General features: G+C 32.3%; 1 protein-coding gene across 4 annotated transcripts in view; it reads right to left on the reverse strand.

The window, feature by feature from the left end:
* Positions 1-927: 927 nt before the first annotated feature.
* The window catches only part of LOC126823893 (paxillin), a 32550-nt gene continuing 8376 nt past the window's right edge, over positions 928-25101 (reverse strand). For 2 of the 4 annotated variants that reach the window (XM_050552953.2, XM_050552956.2), the window contains exons 2-10: positions 18983-19167; positions 17376-17550; positions 15139-15277; positions 9246-9396; positions 8781-9053; positions 7724-7897; positions 6740-6855; positions 6331-6445; positions 928-5982 (exon numbers count right to left, since the gene is read on the reverse strand). In XM_050552953.2, the coding sequence (XP_050408910.1) occupies positions 5716-5982; positions 6331-6445; positions 6740-6855; positions 7724-7897; positions 8781-9053; positions 9246-9396; positions 15139-15277; positions 17376-17550; positions 18983-19167 (1595 nt within the window). In that variant the 3' untranslated portion in view covers positions 928-5715. Of the gene's footprint in view, positions 5983-6330; positions 6446-6739; positions 6856-7723; positions 7898-8780; positions 9054-9245; positions 9397-15138; positions 15278-17375; positions 17551-18982; positions 19168-22193; positions 22339-24317; positions 24476-25101 lie in introns of those variants that run through there. The other 2 variants (XM_050552952.2, XM_050552955.2) reach the window with 2 other exon arrangements.

Genomic DNA, 25101 nt, shown 5'->3' on the forward strand with positions numbered 1-25101 from the left:
CCATAAATTTATAAAATTTGTGTTACTATGTCCAATGTAAACATCATTAGAGCATTCACAAGGGGTTCAACAAAGGACAATAACTCAAGAAGTAATTCACTGAAATTGTTGAAATTAAATAGGATTCTACATACATTATGCAAGAGCTAATCTGCCTATTGCAGATCTTTCTTTAGGCCTGAAATGTTATATAAACTATTAATTAGACATTTATTAACATGAAAACACCTTAATCAATTCCGATGCCATTTTATGTGTCAGATTTTCACTGGATTTGAATCTGATCTGCTGCTCAGTGCTCATTGATGATTAAATCAAAAAATAGATAATCAAGACTATATTTTTTATCTTCTCATTTTTAGTAATGCTGACCGGGGCTAGGCCGAAAAATCAATCGCTATCTTGGTTCAGAGAGGAGCAATTTGACTGAAAGTTTCAGCATATTCCCTTTACATTATCTAGTTTTTAACTATTATAGTGAGAACTGCCAGCTCTTTATCTAATCTTCCATAATGTATCTTTCTTCATCTCACAAATGTAAACAACATAAAATTCAAAATGATCAGATAATAAATGTGGTCCGTAGAGTTCAGAAGAAATTGTGGATGACGGACGGAGGCGACGACAATATACAACCACATTTCCAGGTTGGCGTATAAAAAGTTTTTCGCAAGAGAGAGAAAAACGTCCACTCAACATAAACTAGGTCATTTTGGTACTAACATAGGGTTCTTTAGCTGTGGGAGGAATCTGGAGGACCTGGAGAAATCCCATGAGGATGGACAGACAACCCTACGCCTTGTCACGTTTAAGTGGGGAATCCAGACCATGCCACTTGATCTAATGACAGACCTTCTTATCTAAAACGCACTGTTAAACCACAAGACCACCCAACACCCCTGAAACAGATTCGACCCATAAGACTCATTTGAAATAAACAATTTATTTTTCTGAAGCAGAAATATGAAAACACATAAAACACGAAATCTGTGTAGATTGAACTGCTACTCAACAAAGAGGCAGATGCAGACATTAAAGAGCGGTGCTAAAAAGAATTTAAAAATAAAACTCCCAATGGTAATAGTGGAAAATAATTAGTCAAATTTATTAGATGGAAATAAATATCAAACATTTCATGAAACAGAATAAGCATATTAAAGCTAACTGCGCAGAATGTTATATTCGCATGTGATGTGTAGATAATTAATGATGAATTTCACTAATACAGGTATGATGAAATATGATAACATACTACAAAATTAGTTCATTTAATCTGCAATATAAAAATAAAGCTCTAGCCCCACCTCTGTTCTAAAATTTATAACAGTATTGTTACTTTTAAGGTTTTCCAAGAACATTGTATAGTATGTATATTGATGCAACACTGGTGGGAGTCTGAGCTTGGTACATCATCAAGATATTAATAACTAAATGTTTGTCTTTTGACCTTTAAATCACACTAATGATAATTTAATGGAGTATTATTCTCCTGGCTTTCAGTGGCATGACTAGAAATGCATGGGGAAAACTATAATAAAAACAGACTGTTTAAATCATTGTTTTAATAACATCTATATCATACATAATAAAAATAGAAAGACATTAAGTTTACTACTAATAAACATATCAAAATTAAACTATATGCATAAACTAATATCTTAATTAACTATTTCATATGCAAAATTTAACCATTAAGCTAGCACTTAAAAATAAAAACACCATTGAAATAAATTTAATAAAGCTACATTCTAGAAAATAATAATACAGTTAACAAGAACATACACAAATCAAATATTAAATAATAATAATAGAAAGAAATTCATTCAAGTGATTTAGACAAAGAATGTAGCAGTAGTCAAAAGCCTAGATGACTGAGACAAATGGCATAGCCTTAATCACATATTTCTTATAGATTGTCAATGATTAATAATTTTAATAAGAGTAATATATATGAATATAATTAAGGTCACTGCTTGGTATTATATAAAAGCCTGTACATATTTAAAGCTGATTATATAATACAATAGATTTAGATTATCAATATTAACAAACAATGCAGGTTAAATAAATGATAATAATATACTGGGCTAAACCCACATGTTACAAAACCAACAAAACTTTTGTTAAACTCAGAAATCTTTTGAACTGACAATTTCCAGGTTACATGTGTATACTGCTGTTGTTTCATATTACTGAATAACCTTTTGTTAACCTATGAAATCTGACGACCTGACACCTTTCAAGAAAATCGCACATGTATGTATGTTCTGTAGTGGTGGATCAGAAAGACTGATTACTACATGTATATGAAATATAATCTTTTCACAAAATGTTCTTACATTACATAAATCAGACAAACAATCGTGCTAATTCTACTCAGTAACTATTTTATTACACAATTTAAAGAGCTTTTTACTTTACCATTTTACATTTGTATATAAATGTAAACACAAATCTAACTTTAGGAGCATTTTGTTGAATTGTAGACAGTTATCTTAGACAGATACCTTTTGTCAATAGCATAATCATTTACTAAGGATCTTAGTACAAAACAAAATCAAAATACTATTGATCATGTATACTTTTGTGAGATGTAATTAAATACCAAATGTATATTAACATGTAACATTTCAATACAGAAAATAAAAGCGATATGTCTATATTCAATTATTACTAGAACATGGTTATAATTTCTGTAAGGTGTGTAATGTATTATTATTAGAACATATGTACAGAGACTATAAATGCTTAGCACTTGTGCGGCGTGTAAACTGTTATTAAAACTAAAGAAGCAGATAGTTGATTAATTGAAAGAAAAAACAAGGAAAAAAAAAAACCAATATAATATTAATGATAAAAATAATTTTATTAAAGCATTAAAATTTTCTTCTTTATACAAAACTTGTTTAGTGTTTTTGATATTCTCTGTGCTAGTTTTATTAGAATTTTAATATTTTTTTCAAAATTTTAGTACAATAGAGAAAATTGGAATAAAATTCTAAATGAATATCAAATACACTATACAGATGTGACCACTGTTATGTATATACATGTAAGAAATATATATGTAAATTACTTTTTTCTTGATGTAAATTTGTGGCAAATTACACATTTAGAATATCATTCATTAATTATTAAGTAGGTAATATGATATATATTGTAGGTATTATAATATAAAAATATCAAAACAGTTTAACTGTGTAATGGAAGACTTATGTTATCAAACTATTACTTTATATATATATGTTATCTATCACACTTTCTCTCTAAATGTTATAAAAAAAACACCTCATAATTCTCTAGTCTCCCTGTCCCCTCAAAAAATTAGAAATCATGGACTGCAGATCAGTTCTTTTATAAAATATGAAGTCAATCCACACGACTGATTCATGTTATACATTGATCAATAATCATTTTGAAATATTAAAATTGTTATTCTGAATTATTTATGGGCTGTAAAATACTCCCAGAAGAAGCATCTGTATAAAATATCTATTTCATTAAACTGAGAAATTAATGTTTGAATTTAATACAATCAAATCATATGTAACTGCAGCTAACAAACACAGGTCCATTAAAGGCACATGTCACAATACATTTACTATTACACAATATATTACAGATATATAATACAGTAATCTAATATAAATACATTACTTGATAGACATCGGGAAAGTTTATACGTTTGCATCTGTCATTCCATTAACAATAAATGCATGATGATTCTATGACATTAACTGTATGAATATCCTGGGTTCAGTTTAAGTCCCACAAGCACTTAAACTATTGGTCTATAAATCTATTATTTAATAACAATACTGTGAAATGTAATAGGGAAGAATCAATGATCTCTATTATTTTCTAAACAATGTATATTGTACTTAAATCTAACCTCTATTTACCATTTTTCGTTAGATTTTAATTTTTTATCAAAAATATTGGATCCAAGAATGTTTAGTTTATTTCGACACACAGTGTGCACTAATTCTGTCTGTCCACAATGGCTTTTATTTTTTGACTCAGTATTCATAATCAATTATCTTTCAGTACTTCTTCTTTACTAACCAACCAAAATAATAAAATAGTTTCCTTATTTTTTAAATTTGTTTATATTTAATTTTTTAAATTCATTTATATTTAATTATTTAAATTTGTCAATTACAGGTACCATGGGCCACTGACTGTTACATTTTAGCCCATGCTTGTTGTATTTACTGTGGCTTATATAAGCTAATTTAGATCTGATTGCTTGACCATAGATTTTATCGTTTCCACTTATTAATACATTTGTTGAAGAAGAAGCACATCTTTAAATCAAGTTATCAGTTTACTATTTTACATTTAACATAATTATTGTTATGACGGAGATAAAATCAACCACTTTCAATAATAAGATATATAATTTGATTAACGTAATGCATCATACTATGACAGTGAATATAGGTGCTAGACAATTATTATCATTAGAAATGAAAGTGAATATACTCAAAGCGGCTATACAATGATTAAATTAATGTTAACATACATCATGTGTAGAGTTAATTACATAATTACTTGTCTTACATTCATGTCACATTAGTCATTCAATATTCAAAAACTGATTTTCAAAAATGTCCAAATATCTTCTTATTCAAATTATTTCTTTTGTGTCTGATAATCAAACATCTAAGTGCCTAAGTTTAAAGGCACGGAAAACATCAAAAGGACTAAGAATCATAACAGCAGAAGGGTATAATTAATATGACTAGACCACTTTGATTTGTTTTGTGGGATTACAATCTGTATTGGTTGAAACTTCGAAGTTCATTGATAAAACCAGTGTTGAGATAATAACTTTCCACCCATAAGACCGTCTCTTAATCATACACCACACCACTGATCCAAACAATACATCAGATCAACTCAATTCTACACTTTATTTATCTTAATTAATGCAGTTTAGCTCCTATACACATTTTATACCTAAATCATCTACACATTAATTTTGCTGATTTAAAAATTCAAAATAGATGTATGCATATGGTATTTTTTATTTGTGTATGTACAAACTTAGGTTAAATACATGGTATAAACTATGTGTCCAGATGATGTGTCTTTATACAGTTGTGATAAGATGTAAAGTTATTTTAAGGTAATACATTTTATACATACATAAATGATTATCTGGTATTTAGCAAGATGTTACTTTTTATGTACAAGTTTTATTAAATGCAAACATCCAAAATACATATAAATATCAATATAGATACATGTAAATATCAAAATAGATACATGTAAATATCTAGATATATCAATATACATGTAAATATCTAGATATATCAACATGTAAATATCAGAATAGATACATGTATATTAAAAAAAAGTATGACAGACAGACAAACGGACGAACCCATTTTAATAGTCCGATGCCTGGCAGGGAACAATAACTAACACACTGAATAATCATCTATAGTGAGGCACATGTCGATTATATATACAAGCATTACATGCCACAACTATAAAATAGCATTAACAGACAGCATTTTGAAGATGAACACAAGATTAAGAATATTGATATCAAATTGGTATAGAAGCAATCTTAAATTATCTCACTTATGATCTTCATTTTACTTTTAGTGTTTTAATTAATAAATGATTAAAAAAAATAAAATAAAAGCAAAGTGAAACAATCTCGACCAATAGGACATCAATCCTCAGTCCAAGTTTACAAAATTCTTAACCAAAAAGTTTTACAAAACAAGGATGACAATAGGGCTTCTCGTTCTGATCTTTAAAGGTTCCTTTGTTGAGTTGTTTCAAACAAAAAGCACAGACAAAATGTTCGGGATGAAATTTTTTAAACATGGCCGTAATACATCTTCCAGTGATTGGTTTTTGACAGGTAGCACACAGAGAACCTTTCTTGGCATGATAATGTGTCTCGCAGTATGGCAAACCCTCGTGATCGAAGAAACTCCCTCCTCCAAAAGGAGCATGGCAATCCTAAAAGGGAGACAAGAATTGATTATACAATTTTCTTTGATAAAATTACACGCAAATATTTGTATAATCATCATTTGTAAATTTATGTATAATCATCATTTGCAAATTTTTGTATAATAAAACAAGAATTGAATAAGTTACTTGCAAATTTTTGTATTATAAAAGGGAACTGATGCAGTGAGGTTCCATGGAATACTTTTGCGAATAATATAGAAATGAAATGAAATGAAATGGGGTTTAACGTCCAACTGTTTTGCTCCGAACGAATAATATAGAAACCGATATGTAATCAGCATGCGGTTTTAAATTGAACATACTTTTCTATCTGAGAAATTTAAATATTCTTACCCAGCAAACAAAGCATTCAGGATGCCAATGTCTGTTTAATGCTGAGATATAATTATCCATAATAGGTCGCCCACATCCACCACATTTTGGGGCAAACAGGGAATAGTAGTCATCACTGAAAATAATAAACATGTTTTTAAATTTGAATGGGTGGGGCTGATTGTAGAAAATTGAAAGTTAACTCGGTGTTTTGATGAAAAAATATTTCTATGATTTAATTTAGCTACACAATGTTTATATCTTTCATTATGTATGAAATAGACATTCCTAAAAGGATAGTGACTTTTTACCCCTAACGCTTGTTATTAATCAACTTTTGGACAGTGAAATCAACACATCCATCTGTTTTATCTTTCTCTTTGAAAAAATAACTTTATACATATTTTCTATGTAACCTTTGATAACTTACCGACAAAAAGCTTTGCCGTCTTTTTCATGGAATCCTTCATCACCGAGAGGCTGACCACACTGGGCACAAAAGAAATGTTCTGGATGCCAAGTGGAGTTTAAGGCTGTTACACATTTCTGTAAATATTTGTACAAATTAAACTATATTCAAGTATTTTCATTAGTGCTCATATTTACAATTGAATAATTTTTAAAGGTTATTTGAGCTGATTTTTTGGTATTCAATGTCAAATGAAATCAATGGAATCTGATCAAAATTTAGTGTCCTGTGCGAAATATTTTGTTATATTAATCAATGCTTTCAATTAAGATTCAAAAATAAATCAACAGTTAAGGAAAATGTATTTACTTGACAGAATTCTGATTTTAAGAAATCTGAAAAAAGCACCAAAACCAATGCTAAGATTGATCATTTAAATTGAATGAAATATCTGAATGATGACTTAGAATATTTGAGTAGTAAAGTCAACCATTGATGTGACAACTACCGGTAGTATCCATGTAGCTCAATCCTATAAAAATTACGGTAATACAAGACTACATCTGTGGCATATAATTATTGTGATTGACTGTTTATGTTAATTAAATTACAATTAAAATGCGACCAACAAAGAGCACTATGGATTAATTACAAATGGCTTGATTGTTGTACAATGTCACGACAAAATAGATTAAACTTCAAAGTCATGAATTAAAATAAATAGGCAATTAGTACAATCAGTAATCGCTATAAAATAAACACAAAGCATTATTCTAATTTTTCATCAAATTACCATATGATAAATGAGTAAGTCCACCACGCCAACAAAATTTAAATGAGAGCAAGGGAGGGAACTCTATTTATTGTGCCATAGTCACCACTCACACATTTTTTGGCAGACTTGTCATATTGGCAATTTTCTTGCTTGACAGTTGATCTCATATCATTTTGCAGAAGACAACTGCATATACGTAATTTTATACAGACATAAACATGGAAACTTACGTCAACAATGGGACCATTACAATAGCCACATCTAGGAGCAAAGAGGTTATGATAATCTGTTTCACAATAGGCTAATCCATCTCGTTCATAGAAATTCATTGTACCAAGTTCTTCATTACAATGAGCGCAAGTAAAATGTTCAATATGCCAAATTTTACCTAAAGCTGTTATAACCTACAAAATCAAATACATGAAAATATTAATAACAAAAATATTAATAACAAAAAGTTTTAGTAACAGGGTTAGTAGATCCCTATTTAAAACAATTTTTCAGTGTTATAAAATACTAGGCCTACTATGTATTCACTTAAGACAGCCATAGTTATATCGTCACACTGATTGACTTGAATCAGCATAGCCTTCAAGATCATGTGCAGAAAAAAACATGTATTATTTTGCACAAGTAAATTTAGGCTTTTAAATTAGGTAAAATCAATTTAATTGTTAGCTAAATGAGACTAGTGAACAATATTTTGTTTAACATTTTGAGAATAATAAACTTTATTTTTATTTTGTCCTCAAGAAATAGGAATAATACTTGAAATAGGTCTTCTCAATGAACAAACATTCAAATTGGAGTTTCTTTAATACTGTCATTCAAAGTCATAGTTGTAATATGTTGGTAGTTATTGTGTGAATTAAATGAAATGTGGGTTAATTTCCTACTGTTTTGGACCTACTCTGGCTAATGAAGAGGTGCATATTCTATCTATACCATGTCCTATGAGCACAGTTTTGCTCAGACAGCAGCACTACGGCCTACTCTTATTTTGAATTCCAACTTTTAAGTGCACACCAATGTGAACACTGGACCTCCCTCAGTTTTTCATCACATTTGAACAATTAGACATTGTTCATTGTAGGTCTTCCGTCTTGCAACGCAACACTGACAAGGAGAAACCACAGCGGAAAATCCAGAGAAAATTTCTCGACCGACACTCGGAGCAAACCCAGCACCTCCTGGTTAGCAAGCTAATGTCTGAGTCACCACCGTCTCCCTTAAGTGAATCAACTATGACAGTATTTTAGATGAGAGATAATAAAAGTAACAACTCACCTGTCCTACAACAGATTTATTACATGCAGCACAAACACCTTTAGTTTTAACACTAGCACCTTGTCTGTTCATATCCGACTGTAAATCACCTAACATAGTCTCTAACTGGTTATTCTGTTGTACAGGACTGCGTGGACCTTGGGGACTTAGAGGACCTTGGGGACTACGAGATGTGGGGCTAGTGGGAGAAGTAGATGAATGGTTTCTGCTTTTCTGAGGTTTGGCATATGCTGGTTCAGACTGAACATTCTGTGGCTGAGGCTGATGGGTAATCTGCAATGAATGGAAATTTCAATATTTTTATGAGGTTTATCAAAAATAGGAAGCAAGATTTAATGGCGGAAACAGAAGTTGGTTAGGATAATCCAAGAATTTACTCAGGCTTCGATATTTATGCTAAATGGACAGCCAGTTGTTTTTTTTTCTCCATCCATAGGCTACAAGTAGACAAATAATTTAACTAACCTTAAATTCTGATAATGAGGACATTAAGTCATCAAGTTCTTTAGTTGCTGTAGAAGCACCTTGATAAGGTCGTACTGGTCCATCACCCTGGTATGCCTGATGGGTGTGAGTTGTAGTAATTTGACTGTAGTTATCTCCCCTTACACCACCACTGAAAAATCAAACATATTCACATTTAAAGTTAAATTTAATGTAATAATAATAATACCATGGTGCACACTGTTTTAGTAGCTTTTTAACAAATGGCATATTTGATTATTATTCTGCTGAGAACTGAAGAATTCTGCCAGGCCTCCTTTGTCATGAAAAAAGGGTTTTGGCACACATTAAATTGAAAATGTATTAAAGTTGTTTTTTTCTTGTACAAGATCAAGTTAAATACAACGAAAGAAAGAATTTTTTTTTTAAACAACATAGTAGAGATTGATTCATGAGTATATCTCTGAAGGAAAAAAAAAACAGGTGAGAAAGTTGACGATTTGCACGAAACAGTTATTTTCAATAAAATGCATTGTATGTGTGCACAGTTGACTTCAAAGGCGGGATTATCGGGTAATTCAAAGGAAATTTTGCCAAAACCTACATCATACTCCCAAGTCTGTGAAACATTTGATATTTTGAACTTTTAAGACTAAAAATAAAAATCTTTGAAATCTAATCAGTAAGCTAAATCAGATCAATAATTTTCCTGGTATAAAAAATCTCCCTCCTTACTACATTCATGGCATCCTTGCCAAATTAGATTAATAATTAGATCAAAATTTAATGTGCTGTTTCTAAAGGCTATATTCATGTCATCCTTGAGAAAATTTATGATTTTCTTGTAGCACATAGTCGATCATAAATCAAACCAGTATGATACAATGCATGGAAAATATTCCTGGATGTCTTTCCTTATTGTTAGTTTGTTTATTTATTGAATGAAGCCTGTATCACTATAGCCCTGTAGGTTTGTCTTATATAACTGTTTATATGTAGTGAGGTCCTCCTGCACTTACTATTAACAAGCAGAGAAAAATACATGTATTGTAAACAACAAAATAGCAAATGTTTGATCGAGATATAAATAGCAGTTTACCATGCACCACAGTTGTTGTTTTGGCACAGATTTAAAGGACAGATTCCAATTCCTAGTGTTGACATTATCTAAACCATTGTTTATATGTTCTCACCTTCCCCTACATTCTTATACCAGTACAAATTCCTAGGAAATCACTTACATAAAATGACTAACAAATTTCTCTGTATAGCCAATGTAAAAGTAGGGTAAAACAGAATTGGAAGTGTAATCAAACTATTCATTTGGATAACTTTAACTAAATTAATTTATATTCATTGTAATCAGCTATAAATCCATATTTTAAAGAATGGTACAATGTAGCTAGGAACATTTTGACAAATACAACGTCTCTAGTGTCAATTTGGCGTCTACGGGAACTCAAGATCATGTTGAAAAAGATCCAGAAACTGAGAGAAACACTTACGCGAAAATCAACATATTGCAATGTTGTGTGTGTGTACTGAGGATATTTTTTGCAACAGTGGTTACAGATCAATCCACCAGCCAGGGGACATATCGGCCAAATAACCGACCCTAAGGTCGTGGAAGCCCACATCATACCCAACACCGCCAAAAGGCCCAGTATTCGGATTGAATTTGCAGCATCACACCTGATAGCTACACCCCTGTTTATGGTCTGGTTTCGACACTGGCTTTGGGATCAGATCGGCAGTCAAACCATATAAAATGGCACAATGACACCCAGGATCAGACTAATCACCATGTCACTCCAACAATTCAATTCAGGCCATTGTATCATGTTTATGTTGGATTGGTTTTTCAATGGAATTCAATTTTATAATGGTCCAAATTTTGTGGTTTTCAAGGCGTTTACATTTATTTTTTTTGATGAGAGTGATCTATATAAATAGATTCTGAACATGTAGACAAAAAACTACTTTGTAATTACATAACAGAAGAAAATACTACAAGTTAACCACAGAATTTACAATCCTACATCTAATACACACATAAACATAGACAGATGTGGTGACAGTTTCAAAACAACTGAATTAACATATACATATAAAATGCATTAAAAAAATGTGCCACATTTGTTTATTTACTGTGTTTTAGTGTGTATATACATATATATAGGTAGTACTGTAGAAGTAGAGTGTATATCTATCTATAAATAACCCATCAGTTGAAGGACTAGATAGAGTAAAGATGTTGTACGGATGTTATAGTATGAGTCATACTAAATACTCTATCTATAGTTAACATGACAACATACAATCACCCTATTTGGTTTACTATTAACTATAAGCTTCACACTTAAACATCATTACTCTACATAATGTTTACTAGTTCAACAACTACATGTCCCCTCAAAACACAGGTGTCTTTCCTTCTCAAAATAAACATCCAAACTTTCTTTTAGATGAGCTACATGCAGTTCATGTATACTGGTACATGAAATTCAATGTTTAAGAAATATGAGAGAAACTTATGTTTAACTTCCACTCAAAATCAGTCGGTCATTTTGGGACTTAATTATGTCTTTCCTTCTAAAAAAATAAACATCAAAACTTTGTTTTCAATGAACTACGTATATAGGAATGTTTAAGAAATACTTGGGTTTAACATCCACTCAACACCAGTAGGTCATTTTGGGACTAGCATAATAGACCACTACTTGTAATTTTTACTAAATTCAAATACTAGTGGGAGGTATTCAGAGAATCAAGACAAAAGCTCTTCAATTTCTATGATGGAACTGTTGGATCTAACACATAGCTAACAGCTTACACAAAAGACATACCAATGATTGGCAGGACAATTCAGTCAAATATTGTTCCACAAAAACCACTCCCTTGCTTTAGAAATCCTTTGATTCATACACATCTAATTCATTGTAAGAAATAAAACAAAAGGTTTGTTGATTTTGTTCTTCATTTGAATATATTTTGAGCACTAATCATTGGGTTTTTGGATAAATTTTTATCAAAAATTCCATTTTCAACATTCAATAAAATAAATAAAATGGAATCTAGCCACAATAAGATTTAATTATAATGGTAGGTCGATTGAAATAGCATGATGGTAGACGATTGTTTTTACACCAGCATAGCCATTATCAGCTTAATGAAACAAAATAAATATAAATGGTTATTTTTATCTGTCCATTAAAGATACATTCCCGGGTACAAACTGGGTGATTTGATGATATATTTGGACTAAAAAAACATATTCAAACTAATTAATTTATCATAATTTTGCTTCAAATCCTTCTCAAAACATTGCATTTGTCAGGGAATGCCCGGTTATAAAAAAAATTGATCAAAAGAGGTTGTGTTTTTGTCACGTGACACAACGGGTGCGAAGTTGGAGGAGAATTCATTGCATACAAAAGATGATGTTGCCTTAATCGCTGACTATTTATTACAAATATCGAAGCCTAATTAAATTCTCAGACTACCCACTGCCCGCGTCTTTTTCCTTGATTTTAATCTCAGAAAGTGTTCTACGTCTAACTCTTCATAAAGTTTATCAACATGTACCTCAAGTGCTCCATCTCCGCATGCAACCTTTGACGTCACGCGTGCAGACACTCCTAATTGTCGGGCTGTCGATTAGGAAAACCCATACATTTTTGTCCTGTATGCGCTCCATGAGTGTTTTTCAGGGAATATAGTTTTTTTCTAGTAAGATTGGATATTTCTACTTTCCATATATACCAAAATTGCCATACTTTTATTGGAAATAACCACCCGATAAATAATAAATACTTTTCTGGGAATGTAGCTTTAAAAAAAATAACAAATTATCAAAAAAGTAAAAAAGCAAATAATTTGTCAAATATCAGGTCATTCAAAATTGGAATTTGGGGAAAATCAAAAGTCATTGAACTGTCCTGGCAATAATTATAATGAACTTATAGAGTGCCTGCATTCCAGTAAACATTATGGGTAATCTAAGCTTGATGCCTAATTAAACACCTCCCATCATCATCTCACATAATTTAAGAGACAAAACCAAAATTGTCAGAATATTTTTATCACTCTTGAAGTTAACTTATTTTTTTCATCTGAAATTAAAACCCTAGATTAGATGAGTCAGCTGTATCTTTGAAATGGTTGCTATGACAACTGATTATCTTGAGGTATATTTTTTGGTTAGAATTGAGAAAAGAGAAGTTTGTTAGATTCTAAAAGAAACTGTTTCTATCATTTAAGTGTCAAAAAATCCAAATACCCAATTACTATTTATGCTTATAACTCATTTTTATCACTGAGTTTGATTTATTAGCTCTGTTCTAAACTATAGGTAATTCAAGTGATGTTCTTTCACTATTAAAGAAAAATGGTATATTCTAAAAGCACTGTAGCAAAATTTTAACATCCAAACTCCAAATAAATAACTCGCGTATAGATCTTGACCCAACCACCCACTTGCCCATCCACCCTGATGGAATAAGAAATTGTTGATATATTTCAGTTCATGGTTCAACATTTAAAATTTAATTTATCATTTTCTATCTGCGGTGTCTCTACCTACCCATCCAGTTACGTGAATTGTTAGCTTGGACACAAGTGTTGAAATTTTGCAATGGAACCTAAATAAGAATACATGTATTTATAATACTATGTGAAGTTTAAATCTTGCTATCTTCCATGTACATGAATTGAAATGTTTTAAATAGAACTTGTAACTAGGACAATGGAAAATGAGAATGTTGTGGATGAAGAGGGTGAGAAGTATTCCAATAAAATATTAAAGTATATAAAAGGAATGACTGAATTTTTATATCGCTAAATTACCATACTCTATGGAAGATTGTTCCGTTGATTTGTTCAACAGGTGACACATTGGAATACAAGAAATGAATATTTCAATAAGTGTATCGACCCAGGCTTGTATTTCAGTCATAAAAAAACCTTATAATTAATGAAATATAAATGTCTAATTGGATAATGTTTAAATACTGCTGTATTTTTAAAAAAATTATCTTGCTGATAGGGGAGGAACATATTACATCAAAAGCGAAGTAAGTCTGGGTAGTGATAATTGAGCATTCTCAGGGTATTTCTACTTCTGACTGAAAGATAACTAGTACCCATTTTTTTTCCTATTTTGACTGCATTTTGGTGCAAGCAGTGCATTGAAATGAAATCAATGACTTATATTTTTTCTTATGTTAGCTATGAAAAGTACATTTTCTTTGATCAAATTACAAGAAAAGCTCTGCAGAATAATGCCAGATGTTAACATGCATGAACAGCCATGCACACACATACAATAACAAGAATCAGGTAAATACATCAGTGTTATGTCAAAGTCATTACAACACATAATGAAGATGTAATGGCTTCTTCATCTGTTCTTAAAAAATGACCTGGGTACTTTTTTAATGACCTAACAAAATCTTTATCATAAAATCATTCTTGTGCAAGAATCGTTGATCGTTCTCACAATCTGTAGCTAGAACAATTTACACTAGGTTAAAACAAACTACCCAATAGCTCATTTCAGAGTTGACATACATGTACAATTTTATTTCAATATGTGCTTTAGCAGGGGGGAGGAATTGAAGGGTCACAGACTCTCCACAAAGTTGTACTGGTGACCCTACTCCTCGTCACGGACAAGCTTGGGATCAAAACCATGGCACTTGACTAAATGATAGACCTTATGATCTGAAGGGTGCACATTATAGGCCACCCAACCACCCCCAGCCCATAATGCTTGTTATACAGATCATCTTATTATATTTTATTCAGTCATTTGAAAACTATCTATGTTTTCATTACAAGGTGTTTATTTTCAAGAGGGCGTTATTGAAAAACACGAAAGGTATATCTACTGGGAAACGTGTAAATAAACACTTACCTATGTGGTGATTGGTGGGGTACCGAACTATCTAATTCATTCAGTAAACTTTCTACAGTAGCACGCTCATTAGCACGGACAGGTTTGGGAGCTACATTAGGGGGACCTCTGTTCATTCCATTTACCACTGGACTATTAACTACAAAATAGTGAAAATTATTAAAAACATGCAAAAATTCTTGATTTCTTTCCTGTGTACTAGTCTGGAGGTTACTGACTAAAAAAAATTGATGTTTCATTTTACGCAAATTTTTAAACCAAATTGACAGAACTTTCACTAATTCATTTTAATAAACTTGGTATCAGCCAGTAGGTAAACCCTAAGGAATGCACAATAAACTAACCATAACCGCCTTTAGAGTAATGATGCACCATTTGCATCTTTCGTTAAAATATCCAATTTTTAGGCTTAAAGAGAGAGAGAGAGAGAGAGAGGAGAGAGAGAGAGAGTGGTTTAACCTCCAGTGATACAAACTGGGTCATTTCAGGACTAACATATGGTTCAATTTTATTTCAATAATTAGATGGCGTGTAGGGGTTTTCAGCTGTGGGAGAAAACTGGAGGACCCTGAGAAAACCCACGAGGTTGGAGTTTGGGCAAGCAACCCTACTCCTTGTCACATACAACCGGGGAAGCAAAACCACGCCAGTTGATTCAACACGCACACGCTAACCATTCGGCCATCCAACCCCCAGTTTGCAAGTGATTACTATGCACTAAAAATGGTAGATCAGGACTTTAAACATGTAGATGTATGTTATCTAAAATATGCTCCTTTATTAGAGCTTACATCTTAAATTCTCGGATCTAATTATTCATTTAACTATATAATATGTTTATGCATTATTTGTACTCTTAATACAGGGAGAAATATGAGTCAACTTAAATCTTAGAAGTTATATGACCTATCACTTAGGGTTTGTCAAGATCTAACAAAATATTAATTATAGCACGCTCATTAACAATTTATTCTACTGTTGTCCTCATTAATGGAATAATGGAAAGCCAATTGATAAAAGACCAATTTGAACATGTCAATTAGCGTTTGATGGCAGTACTTCTTACAGTTTTATTCTTTTATTTCCTGTTCACTTGAAAACTTTAAGTATCAACGCCTCACATACTCGTGCTTAGATTGGTATCAATACTCATTTAATCACATGCTAAGTTAATGCTAACTTTATTTTCAGAATGAAAAGACAATATATTCCCATTAACTTTGTTACATGGTTTGTATTTATATTTCTACATACGTACACCCTAATAAAGTGGTTCACAGCTGACATGACGTCATCATTACTAGGAAAATGACGACTGGCTAGTTCATATTTTATTCTTGGAAATACATGTAGATCTCATCCATGGTTACAATTCAGGCCAAAACATACCAGGATCTGCTTCAAAACGACGCAGATTGTTACAGGACGTCAGGAATCTGACACATTTCTGATTTACAGTCAAGAGCTTTGGCATCCATCTTGAAGAAACTTTTGCCATTCCCAACTCGTTGGCGAGAATGTGCTCAACCCTCTCATGACAGATGACCACAACACTGGCAATATGTCTAGTGGTCAATCGTTGACCAGCCATCACCATGTCATGCACCCTGGTAAGGTTTTCTTTAATGGTTGCTGTTGATGGCCTTCCAGGACTCGGGTCATCGTCAAGGCTCTCTCTGTCACGCTTAAGTTCTGCAGACCACTTCTTTACTGTTGAAAAGGGAGGGGTGTCATCCTCTAAAGTGGAAACCATCAAGGCATGTTTTTGGGTTGGGCTTAGTCCTTTCAGTTGCAGGTACTTGCTGACTGGACTAAAGCCAGTTTTGTCCATTTCTGGTGATTTCAATGGGTATGTTCACAAAATGATCTGGTATGAATACAATAATAACACTACAGTTACAGTACTTGTTTGTGGCAAAAGTTTGTTTCAACCCAATTGATCTGTCCTTTTCAGACTTAGAACTTTTCAGCGAGCACTCATAAAACACAACAAACAGATCTTGATTTCTTAAATTTGGCGTGTGTCTATCTTTATGACTTCCAGGTTTGCGAGCCACCGTCTTACTCACTGAACCACCGTGGTTCCTGGCTTGATTAACAAAATATTTCTAAAGGGAAATAACAAAATTTAAATTTGAGTATCTGTAAAATTTCATTCCAGATGCTAGAGCATATGATAGTTCTACATGTATGTCCAGTACGAGTCAAATAAATGAAGGTTTAGAAAAACAATTTACCTGCATTTTTCTTGTCAACTTCATTCATGAATTGAGCTGAGTTTAAATCTTGTAACAGTTGGTCTAATTCGGAAAGGTTACTACTTAATTCTCCTGACATCTCTGGTTCTCGTTGTTGTTGTTGATGATTTATACCTCCTTTATTAACATGAAAATTCTGTGCTTCATAGATTGGCTGGGGAAAAAATAATAAAGAGAACACAATAAAAATGGGACTTCACGCAGAGACAGTCTATAAAAATGGCAGCTGAATCTGCTAAATGAGCTCTTTGAAATCTGAACATCTCGAAAATGTTTGTATTTAAGACATGGATTTTAATATTTGTCTTAATTTTGCACTCGAAAAGTAACCTAATCAATATTACCGATATCAATCAATTAGACTAGCCATCCAGTCAATGGAAATATCTATCTCATGATACTGTATTAATTTGATCGGCTCTCTATGGAAAGTTCTATAATAATCAACATCTCTTATTGACCTGACCTCACTATTTAAGCCAGTAAAAAGAGACTATTACCCTTAGCAACGACTCGTTGGAGGCTAGCCTTCTGTCACTAGTACAAAACCAACCAACGGAAAAATTTGACTTGATCTGGGGTGTAAATTTCCCATTGCACAAAAGGTTAAGATAAAGTGAACGAAAACAGAACGAAAATAAAACAAAATGAAGTATCAATAATATTAATAAGGACTGTACATACTCTATCCATCAATCTTTAAAGTCACAGTAACGATATCTCTTTGACAAGTCTTGGACAGGTAGTTTCAGGCAAATATTTGGAATTGGTCAAAAATCCCTTTGGCGCCTGTCATTTCATTGGCACAGATGTCAATTTTTTTTTTCTATATTGATATCGTTAATAAATGTCCGAGTGATGGACGTTTGTCCGTGAAATTTTTTTATTTCCAAGGCTACACATTCAATTGAATTTTGAAGTTACAATAAGTTAAATCTAATCTAAGGTCAAGCTTATAAACTTTAATATAAATTTATAAGTGAAGCTGGTTTATATTGTATATGTTCAGTCACACCGGGATATATAACAGTTATTTCCTGTTTATATTACATTTGTAAGTACTGTTACATTTATGTCTCTAAGCCTACTATTATCCATGTAGTTGTAACCTAAAATTGATTATATTAAAACTGTTTTGAGGTCAGGTTAGGTATTTGTGCTGGTTAATATCTACAGTTTTATTGTGTACCAAGATTATCCCCTTAATATTTACCATTGTAGTCAAGAAATGGCAAATACAACTAAGGATGGTGAAAGATGCCAGTGATCTGAATATTAGCACTTAAACCACCACAAACCACCCTATCATGGGCCTAGCTGTGTCACCCAGTAAACTAGTAAATGGTCCTATAATTTGGAAAGCTGTTTACATATTTCAGGCGGTATGAGATTGTCTACAGAACAGCAGTTTGTGACTATGTTTGGACGTTCTCTTCAAGAAACTGTGGTTGTCAATATCTACCAATCAATCAGTATCTACATACACTGATTTTTTTCTTCAAGATTCTTTGAAGACAAAAAAATTTTCCAATTTAGCACTAGAGAAATTATCATTAACACATCTAAACCTAAAGAAAGAATCTTACCTCATTTGATCTAGATGGGAGAGAATCTAGAACTTCATGTGATGGAGGTGGTGGAAGAGGTGGTGTAGAACCACGTGAATCTTGTGAAGATGAGCTAGCTCTAGAGTTTATAACAGTGACTGGTTGACTTTGTTGAGGTTGTGATAAATGAGCTGTTGTTGATTGTAAATCAGCTAATAGTGCATCTGAAAAACACACAATAAAACATACATGAGAATGAGATTTTTGAGATATTATAATCAAGCCTGCAAATAATACACCTGTCACTGACAATGTCAGGCTTTGTCAGAAACTATTCCTTTGGTACCTGTCATTTTGTTCAGCACAGATTTGTCTATTTTTATGATATTTTCAATACATGTAGATGTCCAACACAAAGTTAACAATGTCAGGTTCAACTTCAGGTGTCACTAAAATCATTATTTCGAGACCAGATAGTAATTAAAATCTCTTCAAAATCTGATGAACTTCCCTTCTCAATCTTATTGACCGATTTTATAATTGCTCATTTTGTTTTTCTATTTTATTCAGGTGTTTTGATGACAGACAAGATCTAATTTTAGTCTTGGGAAGAAACCAAACTTTGCTACATACATTTTTTCTTTGGCTTAAACTTTTGCCCATAACAAAATTGTACTAATATTTCACATTTTACTAGATTTTACATCAATAAGCTTATCCATTAAAATGGGATTGAACACCTTTCTGCATCAACCAGATTAATAAAGACAGGACCATGCAGAGTACTATGAAACAAATTTTATCCCCAAATCGCGGTATTTCTTCCTAATCTTTATTGAATTCCAACTGACAATAGATCTTTTACTTGCACACAGACGAGTAAAGGGACAGACTAAATTTTTCTGTTCCATAGAAATTCCTGAAAAACTTCCTTAGCCACCACTGGGATGAACCCCGGGATCTCCTGGTTAGTGAGCTTACACCACACTCACCACTGAGCATGCACCACACTCACAACTGAGCATGCACCACACTCACAACTGAGCTAATATGGTGACTCTTGAAACAAGATAAGTAAACTCGTAATGATCATCTGTACATATATGTACGTCATTTCTAATATCAAAAAATTCCTGAATTAGTTAATATGAATGGGATTCCAGTTGACTCATGAATTTATTTTAAATCTAAATATATCATATAAAAAAATCACATTTAAATAGACTGACAAGATGAATAGGAAAACTATATTTTAAACTAACAAATCTTCCTCTCTTATCACAGTCCAGTCATGTTTATCTAATTGAAGTATCACATAATTCACATACTTACTTTTATTATGATACATGAATGCTACATAAATATTAAAGAGGCATATTGGTGAGATTCCACTGTTTTTATATAGAGCAGAACCATAGGTGAAAATAGGGTATTATTTTGATTAATATTATATTATAATAAGTTTTTAAAAGTTATATATTATTAGGCCTGTATCTGCAAATTATGTAGGCTAATGCCGCTAAACAGAGAGGTGACAGCAATATCACTTCTCAGTTTCTTAATCTTAGCTAGAAATATGTATAAACTTTTATCCAACACTAATGATAATTCAATTAGTCCATTGTTTTGTGCATTATATGCCAACATATTATGTACATATTCTTACAAAGCAAGTATGGTTGTAAGTGTGTAACAGCTAGCCTACTACCTGTACACCTGTGACCTATGACAAGATTGGAATTCCCCTTTAAACCTTTTGACAAGGTCACACAATAGACTTGTTTACAATAAATACTATTACTAGATCCAGAGTAGGTACATGTATTTAACCACTTCAATGATTTTTATTATAAAACATAAAAATGAACAATGATGTCAGTCTAGGATGTTACAAACTTGAAATAAATATTTGTATCACTGTCCGTGTCATGCCACCACCTGTGACATAAACCATGGAAAATTCATGTTTGTAATAAATGAAGTCAACAAAATTAATATATTACTGGATGTCTAAACCGTAAATACTATAATTAATTACAAACCTGGGTATTTTTTATAAGTCTCTGATTGTCATTTGGAGGATATTAAACACCTTACAAGTTACAAACTGTACAGTCCAAAATGGTTCAATTCAGTTTAGTATTTTCAAAATGTGTCTACATTCAGCATTCACTGTAGATGATATACATGTACATGTAGCATGTGATCAAAACTAGTCACCTATAAATTTTGTTAGACCTCTATGTAATCTGACTGAAATCAAGCCAGAAGATTGCTGTTGATATTTTAATTTTGTTTTCTATGCATGACTTTAGACCTCCAGAATAACTTGAAAATTACAATATAGTGAAAGTTGAATCTCTAACGGGAATATCAGTCCCAACATGGTTCAAATCCGTTCTGTATTTAAAAAGGTATGAAGAATTGAAAATCCCATCGACCTATGCTGCACCCTATCTAACAAGACAACCACCATATTTATTTGCTATGAACCAAATTGATGGGCCTGTTTAATATCTGAGTCTAAAAATTTGCTAGGGTTGGTATTTTGATTTTGTTTCCTTATTAAATGAATGTTAAATAATCAATCTGAGTACATACATTGTATTACAGAAAAAAATAATTTCTAGTCTAGTTTAAAGGGATGACACAATCGACTGTGCCGATTTTCTTGTTGTTTTTCTAAATTTAGATTATTCACTCAATTTTTAAAGAAATTGAAAATTTAAATGGAGTAAATTAGTTCAGTTGCTTTTTCATTATGCATATGGTATGCTAGATTATTAAGAACAGCGAATGGGGAGTTTACATTGGGGGGTGAACTGAGCCAGCAGGAATTCTGTGCGATAGCCTTTGAATTTACTTTGTTACAGTGTGCACACATTTTTAAAAGTGGGTGAATCTTTTAAGGTCTCTCTTCATGTTTTTGTCAGTTGTTCTGTATTTGTTATGTATTTATCAGACACACAATAATTTTCTCAATCTTGACAATAGAAACTTCCCATTTATATAGATCATGATTAAAATAACATTGACATGTTCAATCTTACAAATATTCAAAGATAATATTGCTTTATCAGACTTTTAGTGCATACATACGTACATCCTACTTATTCCAAATTAGCAAACAAGGAACTTCTCACACATACAGATAACATAACCAAGTTCAATCTTACAAATATATTCATAAACATGATAATATTAACTATACATACTCTATAAATAAGAAATAACATTTCAAGATATTTACCAAATTAACAACATCTAAACCTGCAGCGGCTGCACAGCTTCCAATCTCCCACAAATTTGACACTGTTATAGACTTTTACATGTAAACCTCAATCTAATCTAGAACTACAGATCTAAACAAGATGGTTCATTAGAGGGGGCCTAACATTTATATTCTGGCAAAAATTCAACCCAACTAACACTTCAGTCTAGGGTATAAAATCGTGCCAAGTTGATATGTACACTACATGTAGAAAAGCATGCACTTGTTTTGTACATAAATTTCAAGTGACATAACCAGGAACTGTAATTCTTGTTGTGTTAGTCTCAAACAAACTATAAACCAATGAAACTTGAGGTTTTTTCCTTCTATTGAGGAAATTATTCAGTTATTATATCAGATTTTATAACATTTATTCTATAATAAATCAAAATTTACATCAACATGTACATGTTTTAGTCAGGAAAAACATGACAGTTTTTTTTTCCGCACTGCTGTGGGAAAGCAATGGTATCCAGATAATGTTTAAGGTGAGAGTAGCCAAAATTTTATACTATTGTTTAACTTGCTATAAGGTAGAAGTAGTCATCATAGTAACCAGACAATGTTTAAACTGAAGATAAGGTGGGAGATGGGAGTAAATGAAATGAAATGGGGTTTAACATCCTACTCTGACTGCACTAAGAAAGATATTAGTTTAAATTGCAATAAGGAGGAAGTACATGTAGGCATGGCTCCCGGAAAATGTTTAAATTGCTATAAGTTATAAGGCGGTGAGTAGAATGAAAGTTTAAATTTCTGGAAGGTGAGAGGCCACTAACAACAATCTTTAATTTGCTATAATGTGGGAGTAACCACAATTTTTAATTTGTAGTAAGGTGGTAGTAACTAAAATAAAGATACCCAAACTTAAATTAAAATGGTCAAATATGTGTTTGGCATTGCACAAAGCTTCAAATAGTACACTGCATGTAATCTGCTAATTATGGAGATGGAAGTCTCTCTTTGAATGAAATGAAATGAAATGGGGTTTAACGTCCTACTGTTCTGCTCCTAACCTGGGCTAATGAAGACGGGCATACGCCATACAGTGTGCTATGAGGGAAATTTTGCCCGGACAGCGGCACTGCGGCCTACTCTTATATCGAATTCCAACTGCCAAGGGATCTTTTACGTGCACGCCAATGTGTACACGGGACCTCGGTTTTTTCGTCCCATCCGAACGACTAGACAGCTTTCCTTGTCAGCCCCTCCGTCCTGCATCACTGACAAGGGAGAACCACGCCGGGAAATCTGGATGAACTTTCTCGGCCAATGCAGGGATCGAACACCCGACCTCCCGGCTAGCGAGCTAGCGTCTTACCCACTTAGCCACGTGATCCCCTCTCTTTGAATGAATGAAGTGGGGTATAAAGTATTATTTTTCTACACCAACTGGGCTAATAAAGACAGGCATATGTCATATAGTATGCTAGGAGGGAAATTTTGTCCGGACAACAATTTATATTTCAACAGTCTCGGGTTCTTTACATGCCTGCCAACAGGTACATTACACCTCACTTTTTGTCCCATCCAAGCAACTAGACACTGTTCCTTGCCAGGGCCCTCCATCCTGGAAAATCCCGGATAACTTTTTCGGCCAACCTTAGGATTGAACCCTGTACATCTTGGTTAGTGAGTCAGCACCTTCCTCACTGAATCACTGTGGTTCCCATATCTCTTTGATATGTGCATAAATAATCAAAAGACTTGCTGATAATTTCAATAAAGATGTTCATTCTGTAAAATCTTTTCAAAACAATCCAAAATAATGTGTTACATACAGTCAGTCCAAATTTAATTAGTGAAACAAAAATAGCACACATGTAATCTATAAGCACTTTATTTGAATATTTTTGGACAAAGTTGAAGTAACGATAAACCACACAGTTTTTCATGCAGAAACTCATTAAAATCTTTCAACTTCAATACTGCACCTCACAGACAGAGAATATCAGCCAGTTGTAGAACTCTAGGAATTTTCTAAAAATAGATTTTGACAGCCTGTGTCTGGGCTTTGCAATAAATCACCCATTAAGGTTGGTGAGGAAGAATATTATTCTCAACTCAAAACCTCGACATATTCTATCTACAACTATGCTTTACCTTTTGTTTCACGCTCCCAGCAAATGGTGGACATTTTGAATCTAAATTGTTTACTGCTAAAATCCAACTTTCACCTTGATAGAACAAACGAGTCAAGCCACACCTTGAGTTATGAGTATCATGAAGTCGACTTGTTATAGAAAATAAATGTAGAGGTATATAGAATTGGTGAAGATATAGATAGATTATAGAAGAAGCTACAGTTAGCCTACATCTGTATACCAAATGACTTGTTTTCTTTATCTACATGAAGCCAGGATCAAAAATAGACGATATATCTGTGAGGGATGATGAATGTTTTAGTTTTACCATTGCTCATCATATAAGGTTTCATTGTATTACATCTACAGGTACTACAATATAGGTATACAGTGTAGGTTTTACATAATCCTATAGATATATAGGTCAAAATAATCTCTCTTCTTAAACATGTAATACACCATTTTTACACTTTAAACTGAAAAGTTATTTCATTAAAAAAATCGCATGTATAACAAATAAAATAGCATATATATATGGATGTTCTCGATTAAATTGAAATATTTGCCATAATCTAAAATCAGGTCATTCACATTCCTCATGACATATAATATAAACAATGTTCTTATATTAACTTCTCTGGAGATTTCAATGAATTAAATGCATGCCAGTAATACACAATAATTTTAATATACATAAGTCTATAGTACACACAATTATTCTAATACACAGAAGTCTAATACACACACAATAAGTCTAATACATGAATATTATCATGGAAGTCAATTGAAAAAATTATATTATG

This window comes from Patella vulgata, chromosome 6 (assembly GCF_932274485.2).
Source record: "Patella vulgata chromosome 6, xgPatVulg1.2, whole genome shotgun sequence".
Classification (NCBI taxonomy): Eukaryota; Metazoa; Mollusca; class Gastropoda; family Patellidae; genus Patella; species Patella vulgata.